Consider the following 18,706-nt stretch of genomic DNA (forward strand, 5'->3'; position numbering starts at 1 on the left):
GTGACTACTCTATCCTTCATGGTTCTTCGCCCACAGAGCCTGCCGGGATAGAAAACAGTCAAACCAACAGGGGGAAAAAAACAAAAAAACTACTCAGACACATTAATAGGTTGCAAGACCTCCTCTTTCCAGGAGGGACAACCTAGTTGTTTGCGTAAATAACAGCCAAGGGTTACATAATGTACAGCTATGAAGTCTCAACTATCTCACTGCCAATATATATTTTTCTTCATCGCTACCCCCGTTCCCACTCTGAGAAATGGCCCTAGGAAGAAGCAAACCCTAGGATTTCTCTCAGGTGTTTGCAATGCCGTGTCCTCTTCTCTCTCTGAGCTCCATACAAGGAATTCCTCCAGCCTTCACAACACCGTCTTGCTCCCACCTCTCTCCGGTCTCCGCCAGCGCCACCGCAGCCCCCCACGCCCGAGGCTCCCACGTCGCCCCGCAGGGCTCAGCCTCCACCCGCCTCGACTGCTTCTCCTCCTCGCGACCCTTCCAAGCGGCTACCTATCTCCTAGTGGTTCCGGAACCACCAAAACTAGGGCTAACGCCTTCCCAGACCACCCTCGGCAGATCCCGTCTATAGCTCCTGTGGCTGAGAAGAAGAAAATCCTTCCTATCTGGCACTCCGCGTCCCCCAAAGACAGCGCCGCCGCCTACCTGTCACCCCGCTGCCTCCGGCTTCTTACCGCCACCGCCTCCCACAGCAGGCTGCCAACTGCAGCGCAACAACCCGCCGTCTCATTGGGTGATTCCACGCTCCAACAACGGTGCCGCTGATTGGTAGCAGAATGCCCGCGGCCCTCCTTCTGTGCAGCGTCTAAAGATTCCGGCCTCCTAGCAAGACGAGGTCGCGCCTTCCTCACCCTCTGTCCTCCACAGTTTCCCTTACCTCGGCCAAACTACAGATGCACAGATATGCGGGGGAAATGTCCACTTCAGGCAGGCTTCATGTCACCTCCACTGGTCCAGGAATCTGTGACCCAGCACAAAAATGTTTAATTTCTCCTCTGGTTTCCTGCCGTAAGTCACTCGAGGTGACAACTTCCGTTTCCGGTTGCCGCTGGCTGGAGGGGTGAATCTTGAGTGTCCTGAGAGGTCAGATTGCTGTCAGGTAAATTGGGGAGCTTTTGGGAGATCTCTCGCTGGGGAATAAAAATGAGACTCTATTCTGAGGATTGTCAAAAGGGAGAGACTAAATGGAGGATGATGAGAGTGCTCAAGAGGGAAAGAATCGAAGAACTGTCAGGAGAGAACAATGAAGTCCTGGAGTAGTTGAGGGGTGGCTGTAGGATGCAGTGAGAATCACTATAGTTAAGTCCAAACCCTTTTTTTCCTCCTCGGCCACCCCGTGTTTTTTTGGTTTACCTTTGAATCGAATGATGGCACAACCATCCTCGAATTGAAAGTTTGTAAATTTACAATGCCTGCCTCACGAACCTGTGTTTGTTGTTGTTCTTTAGTCGCTAACTCGTGTCTGGCTCTTTTGTGACTCCATGGACAGTTGCCCACCAGGCTCCTCTGTCCATGGAATTTCCCAGACAAGAATACTGGAGTGAGTAGCCACTTCCTTCTCCAGGTGATCTTCCCGACCCAGGACCCGCATCTCCTGCATTGCAGGCGGATTCTTTACCGCTGAGCCACATGGGAGTTGCTCAGTTGTCCCTGGCTCTTTGCGACCCCATGAATTGTAGCCCACCAGGTTCCTCTATCCGTGGGATTTTTCCTGGCAAGATTACTGGACTGGATTGCCATTTCCTCCTCCAAGGGGTCTTCCTGACCCAGGGCTCCAACACGCATCTCCGGCATTGCAGGCGGAGTCTTTACAGCTGAGCCACCTGGGATGTATAGTATAATTTTATTTATTTGTTTTTTTGAAGATTTAGTATTTATTTATCTGGTTGCAGTCCGGCCTTAGTTGCAGCACATGGGATCTTTGTTTTGTCATGCGTGACCTTTCGTTGCAGTGTTTGGGGTCAGTGTTGTGGCAGTCAGCAGTTGTGGCACACTAGGCTTAGTTGCTCTGCATTGCATGGCAGATTCTAAACCACTGGACCACCAGGGAAGTCCTTGTAGTAACTTTTAAATTAGATTTTTCTGGCATGAATGTTTATGACCCAGAGTTAAAGTGAAAAGGAGATACAAAGTCATCACACTAATGTTTAGTATGATTACTCTTTTTAAATTGCCTATACACAGATGCAGGGACTGGAAGTGACGCTAAAGGTGAAACCAGTTCATTTGTCTTTAATTTTCTAATTTTCCGATGGTAATAACAATTTTTTAGAGGAGAAATTGAAACATATAATTCAAAGTCTTTGGTAAACTGTGAAATTATGTATATTGTAAGTGGCATTACCCATTTATTTCCTTATTAGGGAAGGTACGCCTGCACTCTTCTGTACTAGAGCCAGCTCCCTTGAGTGGAGACTGATCTTCACCAAAGTTATAGGTTCACTTCAGACATAGATAGAATGAGGTGGGGAAAAAAATTAGTGATTACATGTTCTTTCCTTGTTGAACTAATTTCCTTGCTGTTCTTATTTGAGCAGCTCTGAAATGGAAATTAATCACCTCTTACTGACTCCTTGACACAGTTTAAGTCACTTTATCTAATTTTAATTTTTATTGTGACATATACATAGCAGATGGAGAAGGAAATGGCAACCCACTCCCGTGTTCTTGCCTGGAAAATCCCATGGACAGGGGAGCCTAATACATATAAAAAGGCTATATAAAACATAAGTACATATAAACAAATTATAATCAAGCAAACAATTGATCCCGTTCATTTCAGTTGCTCAGTCGTGTTTGACTCTTTGCGACCCCATGCACTGCAGCACACCAGGCTTCCCTGTCCATCACCAACTCCCGGAGCTTGCTCAGATTCATGTCCACTGAGTCAGTGATGCCATCCAACCATCTCATCCTCTGTCGTTCCCTTTTCCTCCTGCCTTCAATCTTTCCTAGCATCAGGGTCTTTTCCAAGGAGTCAGTTCTTTGCATCAGGTGGCCAAAGTATTGGAGTTTGAGCTTCAGCATCAGTCCTTCCAGTGAATGTTCAGGACTGATTTCCTTTAGGATGGACTGGTTGGATTCCTTGCAGTCCAAGGGACTCTCAAGAGTCTTCTCCAACACCACAGTTCAAAAGCATCAGTTCTTTGGCGCTGAGCTTTCTTTATTGTCCAACTCTCATATCCATACATGACTACTGGAAAAACCACAGCTTTGACTAGACGGACCTTTGCTGGCAAAGTAATGTCTCAGCTTTTTAATATGCTGTCTACATTTGTCATAGCTTTTCTTCCAGGGAGCAAGCATCTTTTAATTTCATGGCTGCAATCACCATCTGCAGTGATTTTGGAGCCCAAGAAAATAAAGTCTCACTGTTTCCATTGTTTCCCCAGCTATTCGCCAACCTTCAGGTTAGGAAATAAAGCATTGCCAAAAGTTTAAAATATGCATTCTCAACAGAGATGATTGTCTTTAAGTCAGTAAAAATTGGTTTTTGTTGGGTGGGCGTGAGAGGGCAAAAAAACCCCACAAAAACCGTTAGGTATTAACAATACAATGGTTTGTGGCCCTCCAAAAAGCGATAGTACATAAACTGGGGTATTAAAAGTTCATGTGGAGGGGTAAGGTGAGAACATGATTAACAGGGACAAAAGGTCTAAAAAAGCTCTTTTGGGGTACAATAATTACAATACTTTGAAAAACACTGCCTTAGAAGTTCTGTGAATGAGTTTCTGTGATTCCATCTCCACCAGGAGGTAACCACTGTCCTAACTTGTAATAATCATGTACTTGTTTCACTTAAATTTTTTCCACAGTGCATTCCTAAAAAATGAATTGTTAGGTTTTTTTTTAATTAAATAAATGAAATTAAAAGTTATATATATTTTTTCTGACTCACCCCTTGCTCATTGTTTGTGAAATTCATACTCTTCCATGGTTGTAAATTTGAGTTGTTTACAGTTTGGGGCAAACATAAATAATATAACTAGAAAGATTCTTATAAAACTGTTATACAGATGCAAGAGTTTCTCTAGAGCAGTGCTGTCTAATGCAGATATAATTACAAACGACATACTTAAAATTTTCTAATAGCCATATTAAAAAAGTATAAAGAAACAAAATTAATTTTTAAAATTTATTTGCTTTTAATTGGAGGGTAATTGCTTTACAATGTTGTGTCGGTTAAGAAACATAAAATTATTTTTAATGGTATATTTTATGTAGCCCAGTATATATATTGAAAATATTATCATTTTAAGATGTACTCAGTATTAAAAGCTACTAATGAAATGCATTTTCTTCATGCTGTCTTCAAAATTGATGTATTTTATTTTACCCTTACAGATATGCTCTTTATATCTATAACAACACAGTGCCTATGACTGGAATTGTTAGGCCATAAGATATTCAAGGGACTTCCCACGGGGCTCAGTTGTTAAAACAAAACAAAACAAAATAAAAATCTACCTGCCGATGCAGGACATGCAGATTCTATCTCTAGGTCGGGAAGATCCCCTGGGGGAGGAGGAAATGGCAAGCCACAGTATTCTTGCCTGGAGAGTTCCATGGACAGAGGAGCCTGGCAGGCTACAGTCCATGGGATTGCACAGAGTCGACACAACTGAGCATGCACACACGCAAGATATTCAAATATTTAACTTTTCTGGGTCATACCAAAGTTCTTTACAGTGGTTGTGGTAAATTGCATTCTCACCACCTGAGTGTGAAAGTGGAAGTCACATCATCACAGTGTGTTTTTACAGTCTTTCAAGGTTGGTTCTAACTTCATGTTATATGAAGAAACTGAAGTTCAGCAAGATTAAAATGATTTGATCAGGATTTTATAGCTGTTAATGGTGCACTCATGGTTTAATACCAGATCTGTACAGCACCAAAATCTGCATTTCAGTAGAATTCCAAGATCAGGATATCATTGTTTGATTTATGGCTATTGTGAAGTAGAAATTATTTTTAAGAGTAAATGAAGCTTCCCTAAAAATATTGTTCAACTTTTTGTTCTTTTTGAAAATTTGTTGAAATATTTAGTAAATCCCTATGAAGGGACTCTTTCTGAAGTATTTTAATTAGATAGAAGAGAAAATACATTGAATTTATTAGAGGAAATTGGGAGAAATGAGTGTTCATGTATACTTACTTTTTTTCAAAGATTTATTTTCCAAATTAATATTTTGAGCATAGTAGTATTATAACTTTGAGATAACCTTCATACCATAGTAATATTTCAATTTTCATTTTAAAAATCAAGTTTTTTAATAAAAAATTGACCTTTGGTTTTGTATTTTTTCTAAAGTACCTTGATACTTTAGTAGGTTTAATGTTCTAGAATTGATATTTCCAAAAAAAGAGTTTACCTTGTAGTCCAAAGATTTTTGGAATGAAACATTATTAAATTTTTTTTCTTTTACTCAGGGAACTCAAACCAGGGCTCTTTCACAACCTAGAGTGGTGGGATGGGGTGGGAGGTGGGAGGGAGGCTCATATGTATATGTAAAAGGGAGGAGACATATGTATCCCTATGGCTGATTCATGTTGATATATGGCAGAAACCAACACAATATTATAATTATCCTATCCTTCAATTAAAAATAAATTTAAAAACTTTTTTGAAAACATAATCTGAAGAAGCCATTTTATCATTATAATTAAATACTTGTAAAAGTATTTCTTTTCTGATAATGTATTAAATCTCAAAAGTCAGACTGAAATCTGAAACCATAATTTGTTTCCTTTATATTATTGAATCCACCAAACAGTAATGAAATAACGGATTAAATGTTTTATTCAGGGCTGTGAATGTTGTAATTTTAACTTGTGTTTGTTGGGTATTGGTTTTTATTCTCCTTTAAATGTGAAATCATCAACATAATGTTTTAAATAAATTTGATTTAAATAATGTTTTAAACCAATTTAATGTCTATAAATAAAAATATTAAGTGCTGGCTGATTTGTCAAAATTACTTTGTACAATTTTGTCCTCCATATTCTGGGAACTACTGTTTAATAAAATGAGTGCTTTACATAATATGTCTTTAGTATACACTATCTAATAATTACCTCTGTCTTCTAAAATGCAGTGTAGGAATCCTGCCTTATTATTGGATTTGTTTATAGTTATAAATGCAGACAAAACAGTAATAATTATTTGGTTTGGTTTCATTTCTGGAAAGCAGTGATTATAGAATTGCTACTGCTAACCTTACACAAGTTACAGGAGAGCATTATTAATTTATACCTTTGTAATTTGAAATTCGTAACAGTATAGCTGGGGGTTGAGCTCAAGGTTATTTCTGTATTATTTTTTAAAATAACACTAGTAAACTGAGATCTTTGTATACCCATTGGGGGCAATAACCCACTCCAGTATTCTTGCCCGGAAAATCCCATGGACAGAGGAACCTGGTTAGGCTACAGTCCATGGGGTTGCAAAGAGTTGGACACGATTGAGCAACTTCACTCTCATCAGTTAGAAGGGGGTCCTAAGGACTCTGTTAATGGAAGAAAATATAAAAAAGAGAATACTTATATTTATGTATGTATATATCTGAACCACTTTGCTGCACACATGAAACTAACACAACATAGTGTGTGTATGTGTGTGTGTTTAGTCGCTAAGTCATGTCTGACTCTTTGCGACCCCATCCTTGGGATTTCCCAGACGAAAAGACTGGAGTGGGTTGCCATTTCCTTCTCCAGGGGATCTGCCCAACCCAGGGACTAAACCTGCATCTCCTGAATTGCAGTAGATTCTTTACCACTGAGCCGCTGGGGAAACCCAACATATGTAGGTCAACTATATTTGAATAAAAATTGTTTTTAAAAGTCTTTGTTGATCTGCAGGAGTCAGCAAACTACAGCCTGCTGGCCAAACAGCCCATTGCCTGTTTTTATGTGGCCAGTGAGCTAAGAAGAATTTTTACAGATGAACATTTTCAATCAATTTGATACTAAGGAACACTAAACTTTGAGCGCCAGTTAAGCAAAATGTTACCCACTGAAAGGGAATTGCGGGGTTTTTTTCATCAGAAGACTTGTATTACAAAAATTATACTCAACTGTTATATTTTGAATTAGTAAGATATTTATGGAAATTTGTTTTCTCTCCTGTTATATAAGTATCTACATAATATCCTTGATTTTACCTCGTGACCAACAAAGCCTGAAATATTTACTGTGTGGCTCTTCACAGAAAAAGTTCATGTGATCTGTATATATTAACCACAGTAATACTGCAGTTTTAAAGAACTGTCTGAAGAAAGCAAGTAACGAAAGAGTATGTACAATATTTTATTATACATACTCATGCAGTAGACAGTATTGCTTAAAAGTTAGGAGCGAGGGCTCTGAGATGAAGCTTTAAGGTTCAAAACCCAGCCATACTATTGACTGTTTCTGTTACCTTCAGAAAGGTACTTAGCTTCTTGGAGCCTCTTTGGCTTCATCTATAAAATGAAGATAATAATAGTAATCTAAGTTCAAAGAGTTGTTTTAGGAAGACTGTAAGAGAGTCGACACTTAGATCGCTTTAACATAGTGCACCTGGCACATAGGGCATGGTAAATGTTTGCTATTATTATAATTAAGAAAGAAACCAAATAGTAAATGTTTTCTTTTAGTGATAGGCTCTTTTTATATCTTGTGTATGTATATTTCCAAACAGTGAACATTTGCTAGTTATGTAATAAGACATTTTAGTAAAATTTCTTAACTTCGAGTTTTCAAATATTGGCTCTCTTTTTAAAAGTCACTTTAAATGTTTTGCCTTTAAAAAAATGGTAAACTTGGGTACTTGATACCTGTAATGTATGTATTTCTCCCTAAATTAATTTTTTCTGTAGACATGGCCCATGGACATGGACATGAACATGGTCCTAGTAAAATGGAACTTCCAGATTATAAACAATGGAAGATAGAAGGGACACCATTAGAAACTGTCCAAGAGAAACTGGCTGCACGAGGACTAAGGGATCCATGGGGCCGGTAAGAACAATCAAATAATTTAGATAGAATTTATCCTAGGGAAAGAATATCTATGTTCCCTTTCAATATATTCTTTTAAAAAAATCAGTGAAAATGTCTTTTTACATTTAAGTTTTAAGATCAGCTTTATTAAAATATCACAGTAAAATTGACCCTATTTTAAACGTATCATTCCGTGAGTTTTGACAGATAGGTACAGTTATGTGACCACCACCACAGTCATGATACAGAATACTTCTAGCATACGAAAAACCTCCCTCATGATCCTTTGTACTCAGTGCGATCCTGCCCCTGGATCCTGGCAGCCCTTGATCTGCTTTTTCCAGAATTTCATGCAATTGGAATTATACAATCTATAACCTTTTGTTCTGGCCACTTTTACTTAGCATAATGCTTTTGAGACTTAGGTACATTGTTAACTTATAGCACAGTTTCTTCCTTTTTTATCACTGAGTACTACTCCACTGTATGCATATACGTCATTTTGTTTACTGTTCACCAGTTTCATCTGGGTTATCAGTTTTGGTCTATTATGAGTAAAGTTGCTTTAAACATTCAAGTACAAATCTGTGTGAGCATAAGCTTTTATTTCTCTTGGATAAATACCTAACTGGGATTTCTGAATCATTTGAAAAGTATTTTTTGGTTTTGTTTTTTAAATGAAAAACTGCCAAACTGTTTTACAAAATGGTTGTACCGTTTTACATTCTCAACCAGCAATGTATGAGAATTTTACTTGTTCAGTGTCCTCATTAATACTTGGTATTGAGTCTTTCCTGGCCGTCCAGCGGGTAAGACTCCATGCTTCTGCTTCTGTGCTTCCATTGTAGGGGGTGTGGGTTCAATCCCTGGCTGGGGAACTAAGATCCAGCATGCCCTGTGGTGTGGCCAAGAAAAATACTTGGTATTATCAGCCTTTTAATTTTAACCATTCTAGTGAATGTGATAGTAACATCTCTTTGGTTTTAATTTGCATTTCCATGAAGAATGAAGATCATGAGAATCTTCATATGCTTATTTTCCATTTGTGTATTTTCTTTGGTGCAAAGTCTATTCAGATCTTTTGCCCATTTTATTTATCAGAATGTTTATCTTTTATTGAATTATAAGAGCATATGTATGTTGTTTTAAATGATTTTATTTATTTATTTATTTATTTTTGGTCCCACTGAAGAATGTGGGAATCTTAGTTCCCCAACCAGGGATCAAACCCAGGCCTTCTGTGTTGAAGCACAGAGCCTTAACCACTGGGCCACCAGGGAAGTCCCCAAGTCCTTTATCAGATAAAAGTTTTGTGGATTTTTTCCCAGAGTATGACTTAACTTTTCATTTTCTTAATAATGTCTTTAAGACAGTTTTAAATATTGATGCAGTCCCAATTTAGCATTTTTTTCTTTTATGGTGTATGATTTTAAAGATTTTCCTAATCTTTATTCTGGGAGCTTTTATAGTGTTCTTTCTTCCATTTAGGTTTATGATCCATTTTGAGTTAATTTTTAATGTCAAATGAGGTAAGGATGGAGGTTAAAGTTTTTGCACATAAACATCCAGTTCTAGCTCTGTATATTAAAAGACTGTCTTTCCCCATTAGTTGACCTTGACACCATTGTCAAAAATCTCTTGACAATATCTGTGTGGACTATTTCTGGATTCTTTTTGTTACCTTGATCAATATGTCTAACTTTTGTCAATACGACACTATCTTCAGATCAGATAGTATAAAATGAGATGTCTGATTTTTTAAAAAAAGGTTATGTTAGCTATTCTAGGTTCATTGTATTTATATTTACATTTTAGAATGAGCTTTTCAGTTTCTGCAAAAAGCCTGCTTGGATTTTAATTGGGATCGACTTGCATCTTTCAGCTCGATTGAGGATAATTTATGTCTTAACAATATTGAATCGTCTAGTCCATGGACAATTAGATCCCCTTTAATTTTCTTAGCAGTTTTTATACATTCTTGTACATATTTTGTTAAGTTTATCCTGGATTATTCCATATTTTTATGCTATTATAAATAGTATTTTTAAACTTCTGTTTCCAAGTGTTCATTGCTGGTATATAAAAATATAATTGCTTTTTATATATTGACTTTATCTTGTTACCTTGCTAAATTGAATTTTTAGTTCTAGCAGATGTTTCTCAGAGATTTCTTAGAATTTATTTCATAGAAAATGATTTCATCTACAAAGACCACACTTTTCTTTCAGTTTTTTTTCTTGAGTTATTTCACTGTCTAACGTTGCTAATATAATATTGAATAAAAGTGGTGTATGTGGACATCCTAGTTTTGTTCCTAACTGGGGAAAGCATTCAGTCTTGCATCATTAAGTAGGATGATGTATCCTTACCTGCGATAGAACCCTTTTTCTCAGCAGAGCTTTCTGATTTGTTTCTTTCTGTGTTCTGGATACTCAAAAGAAGTATTGCCAGAGCAAGAAATTAATCTTCTAAAGTCAGACTTATATGACAGGGGAAAGCAATGATTCATTGAATAGTAATAGTAGTATCTAGTAGTACTTTTTGTGCCAAAATACATCATATATTACTCTGTTTAATCTTTATAATAACACTATAAGATTGATGGTAATCATTACTGAGTAGAAGAAACAGGCCCTGACAGATTAAGTAATTTATTGAGCCTAAAAGGTGTGTATCTCGTAAAGTGGCAGAGCTAAGATTAATACCTAAGTCTCTTAACTTCCTCTTTCCATGAAGCTATAATGACTAGCATGGGCAAAGCTACACAACTGACCTGTGGTGGATAGGCCAAGGTGAGTCTTGCATTTGAGAATTCTGTAACATTCTGAGTATTATGACTGTGAAATATGAAACCATCAAGTGCTTTTTCTTGTATTTCATATATGAAATGTGAGCATATAGAGCTACTTATCTTATACCACAGAACAATTCCTATTGTGATCCACTTAAATTATCTTATATAAGGTAGCATATAAGTCTGTTAGAAAGGTGAAAATCAAATTTATTTTACTTAATGAATAAGTCATATGTGATTATAATTTTCCCCTTTTTTTTTCCTCTCTAGCAATGAAGCTTGGAGATACATGGGTGGCTTTGCAAATAATGTTTCCTTTGTTGGAGCATTATTAAAAGGATTCAAGTGGGGATTTGCTGCATTTGTGGTAGCTGTAGGGGCTGAATATTACCTGGAGTCCCAGAAAAAAGATAAGAAACATCACTGAAGATAATACCTGGAAATATCTTTTAATGTCTTAACTTTCTTATAAAAAGATTTCTTCACTGTAGCCTACTCACCTATGTGTTTATTCCTTAAGGAATGCTAGTAAGATTTAATAAAATAAGAAAACATGTACCAGTCTGCTTTTTCATTCTTAAAAAAAGCATGTCGAGCCATATCAGATTTGGCTTGGAGAACACATGAGAGGTTGAGTACTGGCAGCAGTACATTCTGCAAGTAGCTGACAGCCAGCATATATTTGAACAAATGGATATGTTCTAATAGGTTTCTTTTTTTTAATTTTTTGAAATTGTGATAAAATTTGTCATCTTGTTTTTTTTAAGTGAACAGTCAGTGACATTAAATACATTCATAATATTGTGCTACCATTACCACCATAACTCTTTTCATCTTTTAAAATTGAAAATCTGTGCCAATTAATTAATAACCCCCATCCTCCCCTCAGCCTCTGGCAACCATCATTCTACTTTCTTTCTCTGTGATTTTTGACTATGTAGAAACATGCAGAATTTGTCTTTTTATGACTGGCTTATTTTATTTTGCATAATGTCCTCAAAGTTTATCTATGTTACATATGTCAGAATTTCCTTTTCTTTTTAAGGCTAAATAATAATTCTGTTTTATGTATATACCACATTTTGTTTATCCATTCATTAATCAATGAACACTTGGGTTGCTGATGGACATGAGTTGCTGCTACATTTTAGCTATTATGAATAATACTGCTATGAACATAGGTGTACTCTTTTTTTTTTTTTTTTAAAGTGGGATCTTAGTTTCCCAACCAGGGATTGAACCCATGTCCTTTGCCATGGAGGCATGGAGTTTTAACCACTGGACTACCAAGGAAGTCCCCAGGTTTTTTTTTTTTTTTAAAGAAAAGACGTTTATTCAGCATCATAATTAGACTATTACATTTAGCAATCAACAGCATGGGTGCAAAAAAATCTACATTAAAACACTTTGTTGAGATGCTTTACACTTTCCACAGAACAGAAACTAAAATAACCTGTTACACAATTAGTCACAAGTACAGTCCAAGTTTTTTGTCTATACACATGCTGCTGCTGCTAAGTCGCTTCAGTCGTGCCCGACCCTGTGTGACCCCATAGATGGCAGCCCACCAGGCTCCCCCGTCCCTGGGATTCTCTAAACAAGAACACTGGTGTGGGTTACCATTTCCTTCCCCAATGCATGAAAGTGAAAAGTCAAAGTGAACTTGCTCAGTCATGTCTGACTCTTCGTGACCCCATGGACTGCAGCCTACCAGGCTCCTTCACCCATGGGATTTCCCAGGCAAGAGTACTGGAGTGGGGTGCCATTGCCTTCTCCACCCATACACATGAGTATTCTCTAAAACATGTCTTCTTTGTAGCAACTAGGCCCTGCCACCACTGTGCTTGGCTGAATTCACAAATCTGTTGTAACCTGTAGCTTCCCTGTTACTTCTCTGGCTCTCCTCTCCTGCTAAGCTTTGTTTTCTGTTAGTAATTAAAACCTGCCACCGCCGTTGCCGCTGCCATAGCTACTGCCACTGCTGGAACCACCATAGCCACTTTGGTTTCATGGTTTGGCAAAGTATTGGCCTCCACCGCCACAGGGGTCAGAACTTCTGCTCTAAAGTTTCCTCCTTTCATGGGTCCAAAATTTGAAGATTGATCATTGTAATTGCCAAAATCATTGTAGCTTCCACCACCTCCAAAGTTGCTTCCACTGCCACCACCAAAGCCACCTCCACCTCCACAATTTGTTACAGCTGTCATAGCTTCCACTCCCGCCATAGCCACTGCCCTGGTTTGCATAACTCTGTCCACCACTCCCATAGCCTCTGTGCTTCCTCCAGAGTAACCAGGGCCGCCTCCTTCACAACCACCATCATTCAGTTCAGTTCAGTTCAGTTGCTCAGTCGTGTCTGACTCTTTGCGACCCCATGAATCGCAGCACGCCAGGCCTCCCTGTCCATCACCATCTCCCGGAATTCACTCAGACCCACGTCCATCGAGTCCGTGATGCCATCCAGCCATCTCATCCTCGGTCGTCCCCTTCTCCTCCTGCCCCCAATCCCTCACAGCAAGAGTCTTTTCCAATGAGTCAACTCTTCGCATGAGGTGGCCAAAGTACTGGAGCTTCATTACCAAATCCATTTTAACCATCCCCACTGCCACCATATCTGCCACCACTGTGGCAGTCACAAAAGCCACCACGACCACTGGCGTTTCCTCCACAGCCAAAGTTGTTATTCCCGTGGAAATCACCTCCATGACCACCACCAAAGTTTCCAGACCCACTTAGACCTCTCTGGCTGGATGAAGCACTAGCCATCTCCTGCTTAGACAGGGCTTTTCTCACTTCACAGTTGTGGCCATTCACAGTGTGGTATTTCTGAATGACAATCTTGTCTACGGAGTCATGGTCATCAAAAGTTACAAAAGCAAATCCTCTGTTTTTGTCACTGCCTCGGTCAGTCATGACTTCAGTCACGTCAGTTTTCCCATACTGTTCAAAATTATTTCTCAGGTGATGTTCTTCAGTGCCTTGTTTAATGCCACCAACAAAAATCTTTTTCACAGTTAAGTGGGCACAAGGTCTTTGAGAATCTCCTCTTGAGATGTCCCTCTTTGGTTCCACAGCTCTTTCGTCCTCTTTGTGTGGCCTTGCACTCACGGCTGCATCCACCTCCTCCACCATGGCGTATGTGACAAACCCGAAGCCTCTGGAGCGCTTGGCGTTTGGATCCCTCATTACTACAAGTCTGTGAGCCTTCCCCATTACTCAAAATGGCTGCTCAGACTGTCATCGATCGTTTCAAAGCTCAATCCTCTGAAGAAGAGCTTCCGCGGCTGTTTGGGCCCTTTGGAAGACTCTGACTTAGACATGGAGAGCTTTCTGCTTATCTCGGTGGCATCCACGGGCAGAGACAAGTCCCCAATTTTTAAAAGAATTTTGCTGCATCCATCTGAAGGTAGGTGGTTTAGACCTATTATTATTTTGAAAATATGATGAAAACTGCCATATGGAATTTTAGTATAACGGACTTTTGGACTCAGAGGAGAGGGAGAGGGTGGGATGATTTGGGAGAATGACATTCTAACATGTATACTATCATGTGAATTGAATCGCCAGTCTATGTCTGACGCAGGATGCAGCATGCTTGGGGCTGGTGCATGGGGATGACCCAGAAAGATGTTAAAGAATTGATGCTTTTGAACTGTGGTGTTGGAGAAGACCCTTGAGAGTCCCTTGGACTGCAAGGAGATCCAACCAGTCCATTCTGAAGGAGGTCAGCCCTGGGATTTCTTTGGAAGGAATGATGCTGACGCTGAAACTCCAATACTTTGGCCACCTCATGCGAAGAGTTGACTCATTGGAAAAGACTTTGATGCTGGGAGGGATTGGGGGCAGGAGGAAAAGGGGACGACCGAGGATGAGATGGCTGGATGGCATCACTGACTCGATGTACGTGAGTCTGAGTGAACTCTGAAAGATGGTGATGGACAGGGAGGCTTGGCGTGCTGCAATTCATGGGGTTGCAAAGAGTCAGACATGACTGAGCGACTGAACTGAACTGAACTGAACTCTTTCTTTAGTTCTAATAGTTCCCACATAGTGAGAAGTTTGACATTTTTTCCTGTATTTTCTAACAATAGACATTCTCCCCATATCATTCAATTTCTAAATTTTAGTTAAATCTCTAATTAAAGTTGAGACTTAAAACTCGGCTTGCTGAAGATGGGTAATAATTCTGCTTGAAAAATAAAGCTAATATAAAACTCCAGGGTGATTTTTTTCTTTGTAAATTTCTTCTTTATAAATACAAACTTGGGAAATCACTAAATAAATGAAACAGATGAACTCCTAATAAGTTGTCAATGGTAAGTGGAATGTGCTAAAATGGAGTCATAAAAAAGACTGCAAAAGAGGATAAGGAATGCATTTAATAGGGAACAAACAGCAGTGGGACAAATAGAAATAGCAGAATGTTAGATTTAAGCTTAATCGTATTTGTAATCATACCAAATATAAATGGTCTAAAAGTTAAACTAAAACATTCCAATTACAAGATAGACTGGCATCTTGGGAAAGAAGCAAGACCCAACTATAAGCTGTGTATGTGAAAACCCCTTTAAAGACATAGGGTAAAAGTAAAAGAATGGAAAAAGATATTCTGTGCAAACGCTAATGAGTTCAGTTGTAGTGGAAAGAACATTGAAGTGGCTATCTAATATTAGAAAACAGATATTATTAAAAGGGGTGTTTTATGATACTAGAAGTCAGTCCATTAAGATGACATAAAAATTTAAATATGTACAGAACTTCATCAAGGCAAATTAGAAGTGGTCAAACAGGAGATGACAAGAGTGAACATCAAGATTCTAGGAATCAGCGAAATAAGATGGACTGAAATGGGTGAATTTAACTCAGATGACCATTGTATCTACTACTGTGGGCAGGAATCCCTTAGAAGAAATGGAGTAGCCATTATGGTCAACAAAAGAGTCTGGAATGCAGTACTTGGATGGAATCTCAAAAACGACACAATGATCTCTGTTCGTTTCCAAGGCAAACCATTCAATATCACAGTAATACAAGTCTACGCCCCAACCAGAAACACTGAAGAAGATGAAGTTGAACAGTCATATGAAGACATACAAGACCTTCTAGAACTAACACCCAAAAAAGATGTCCTTTTCATTATAGGGGACTGGAATGCCAAAGTAAGAAATCAAGAAACAACTGGAGTAACAGGCAAATTTGGCCTTGGAGTACAGAATGAAGCATGGCAAAGGTTAACAGAGTTCTCCCAAGAGAAGACACTGGTCATACAAACACCCTCTTCCAACAACACAAGAGAAGACTCTACATGTGGACATCACCAGATGGTCGACACTGAAATCAGATTGATTATATATATGCAGCCAGAGATTGAGAAGCTCTATACAGTCAGCAAAAACAAGACCAGGAGCTGACTATGGCTCAGATCATGAACTCCTTATTGCCAAATTCAGACAAATTGAAAAAGTGGAGAAAACCACTAGACCATTCAGGTATGACCTAAATCAAATCCCTTATGACTATAAAGTGGAAGTGAGAAATAGATTTAAGGGACTAGATCTGATAGACAAAGTGCCTGATGAACTATGGACAGAGGTTCATGACATTCTACAGGAGACAGGAATCAAGACCATCCCCAAGAAAAAGAAATGCAAAAAAGCAAAATACCTGTCTGAGGAGGCCTTACAAATAGCTGTGAAAAGAAGGGAGGCGAAAAGCAAAGGATAAAAGGAAAGATATACCCATTTGAATGCAGAGTTCCAAAGAATAGCAAGGAGAGATAAGAAAGCCTTCCTCAGTGACCAATGCAAAGAAATAGAGGAAAACAATAGAATGGGAAAAACTAGAGATCTCTTGAAAAAATGAGAGATACCAAGGGAATATTTCATGCAAAGATGGGCTAAAAAAAGGACAGAAATGGTATGGACCTAACAGAAGCAGAAGATATTAAGAAGAGGTGGCAAAAATACACAGAAGAACTGTACAAAAAAGATCTTCACAACCCAGATAATCACAATGGTATGATCACTCACCTAGAGCCAGATATCTTGGAATGTGAAGTCAAGTGGGCCTTAGGAAACATCACTACAAGCAAAGCTAGTGGAGGTGATGGAATTCCAGTTGAGCTGTTTCAAATCCTAAAAGATGATGCTGTGAAAGTGCTGCACTCAATATGCCAGCCAATTTGAAAAACTCAGCAGTGGCCACAGGACTGGAAAAGGTCAGTTTTCATTCCAATCCCAAAGAAAGCCAATGCCAAAGAATGCTTAAACTACCACACAATTGCACTTATCTCACACACTAGTAAAGTAACGCTCAAAATTCTGCAAGCCAGGCTTCAGCAGTACGTGAACCATGAACTCCCTGATGTTCAAGCTGGTTTTAGAAAAGGCAGAGGAACCAGAGATCAAATTGCCAACATCTGCTAGATCATGGAAAAAGCAAGAGAGTTCCAGAAAAACATCTATTTCTGCCTTATTGACTATGCCAAAGCCTTTGACTGTGTGGATCACAATAAACTGTGGAAAATTCTTCAAGAGATGGGAATACCAGACCACCTGACCTGCCTCTTGAGAAACCTGTATGCAGGTCAGGAAGCAACAGTTAAAACTGGACAGGGAACAACAGACTGGTTCCAAATAGGAAAAGGAGTACGTCAAGGCTGTATATTGTCACCCTGCTTATTTGACTTCTACCTCATGAGAAACGCTGGGCTGGAAGAAGCACAAGCTGGAATCAAGATTGCCGGGAGAAATATCAATAACCTCAGATATACAGATGACACCACCCTTATGGCAGAAAGTGAAGAGGAGCTAAAAAGCCTCTTGATGAAAGTGAAAGAGGAGAGTGAAAAAGTTGGCTTAAAGCTCAACATTCAGAAAACTAAGATCATGGCATTGGGTCCCATCACTTCATGGCAAATAGATGAAGAAACAATGGAAACAGTGGCTGAGTTTCTTTTTCTGAGCTCCAAAATCACTGCAGATGGTGATTGCAGCCGTGAAATTAAAAGACACTTACTCCTTAGAAGGAAAGTTATGACCAACCTAGAGTGCATATTAAAAAGCAGAGTCATTACTTTGTCAACAAAGGTCCATCTAGTCAAAGCTATGGTTTTTGCAATGGTCATGTATGGATGTGAGAGTTGGACTGTGAAGAAAGCTGAGTGCAGAAGAATTGATGCTTTTGAACTGTGGTGTTGGAGAAGACTCTTGAGAGTCCCTTGGACTGCAAGGAGATCCAACCAATCCATCCTTAAGGAGATCAGTCCTGGGTGTTCATTGGAAGGACTGATGTTGAAGCTGAAACTCAAGTACCTTGGCCACCTGATGCAAAGAGCTGACTCATTGGAAAAGACCCTGATGCTGGGAAAGATTGAGGGCAGGAGGAGAAGGGGACAACAGAGGATGAGATGGTTGGATGGCATCACCGACTCAATGAACATTGGTTTGGGTGGACTCTGGGAGTTGGTGATGGATAGGGAGGCCTGGCGTGCTGTGGTTCATGGGGTCACAAAGAGTTGGATACGACTGAGCGACTGAACTGAACAGAACTTCAAAGTGTATAAAGCAGAAACAGAACTGACAGAGAAATAGATAAGTCTCTAGTTAGAAATTTCAACAGTGCTTTCTTAGTGATTGAACTCTTGAGTAGATGGAAAATTAGTAAGGTTCTAAAACCTTGAACACTAACATCTTTTTTTAAAAAATATTTATTTGGCTGCACCAGGTCTTGGTTGCAGCACACAGTATATTGTGCATGCAAGCTCTTTTAGTTGTGGCATGTGCAATATTTACTTGGAAAGTTCCATGGACAATGGAGGCTGGCATCTATAGTCCATGGGTTCAAAAAGAGTTTGACACAACTTGAGTGATGAACTTGTGTGTGTATGTGTGTGTGTGTGTGTGTGTGTGTGTGTGT

The 18,706-nt window shown here is 39.1% G+C and overlaps 2 protein-coding genes and 1 pseudogene across 6 annotated transcripts in view; 1 reads left to right on the forward strand and 2 right to left on the reverse strand.

Moving 5' to 3' along the window:
* HYCC2 (hyccin PI4KA lipid kinase complex subunit 2) overlaps positions 1-696 on the reverse strand; it is a 69,526-nt gene extending 68,830 nt beyond the window's left edge. For all 4 annotated transcript variants that reach the window (XM_012142240.3, XM_012142221.3, XM_060410199.1 and 1 more), the window contains exon 1: positions 661-696. The gene's annotated coding sequence lies outside the window, so the exon portion shown is untranslated. The remainder of the gene's footprint in view (positions 1-660) is intronic.
* Positions 697-1,042: 346 nt separating this feature from the next.
* On the forward strand, positions 1,043-11,347 carry NDUFB3 (NADH:ubiquinone oxidoreductase subunit B3). 2 transcript variants are annotated; one of them, XM_060410240.1, is made up of 4 exons: positions 1,043-1,114; positions 3,299-3,425; positions 7,872-8,013; positions 11,060-11,347. In XM_060410240.1, exons 3-4 carry the CDS (start codon positions 7,874-7,876, stop codon positions 11,214-11,216), a joined length of 297 nt encoding a protein of 98 aa, XP_060266223.1. In that variant the 5' UTR covers positions 1,043-1,114; positions 3,299-3,425; positions 7,872-7,873; the 3' UTR covers positions 11,217-11,347. The 2 variants fall into 2 exon arrangements, with proteins under 2 accessions (XP_060266223.1, XP_004004868.1); XM_004004819.4 differs by lacking the exon at positions 3,299-3,425.
* Positions 11,348-12,724: 1,377 nt separating this feature from the next.
* LOC114110321 (heterogeneous nuclear ribonucleoprotein A1-like) lies at positions 12,725-14,109 on the reverse strand (annotated as a pseudogene).
* Positions 14,110-18,706: the final 4,597 nt, after the last annotated feature.

Source organism: Ovis aries, chromosome 2 (genome assembly GCF_016772045.2).
Source record: "Ovis aries strain OAR_USU_Benz2616 breed Rambouillet chromosome 2, ARS-UI_Ramb_v3.0, whole genome shotgun sequence".
Taxonomy (NCBI): domain Eukaryota; kingdom Metazoa; phylum Chordata; class Mammalia; order Artiodactyla; family Bovidae; genus Ovis; species Ovis aries.

Excerpts from the sequence above, each read along its gene's own strand:
- NDUFB3 (XM_060410240.1), top strand. The coding sequence starts at position 7,874 with ATGGCCCATGGACATGGACATGAACATGGTCCTAGTAAAATGGAACTT. Across the intron at positions 8,014-11,059 it reads CTAAGGGATCCATGGGGCCG|CAATGAAGCTTGGAGATACA; the intron begins GTAAGAACAATC and ends TTTCCTCTCTAG.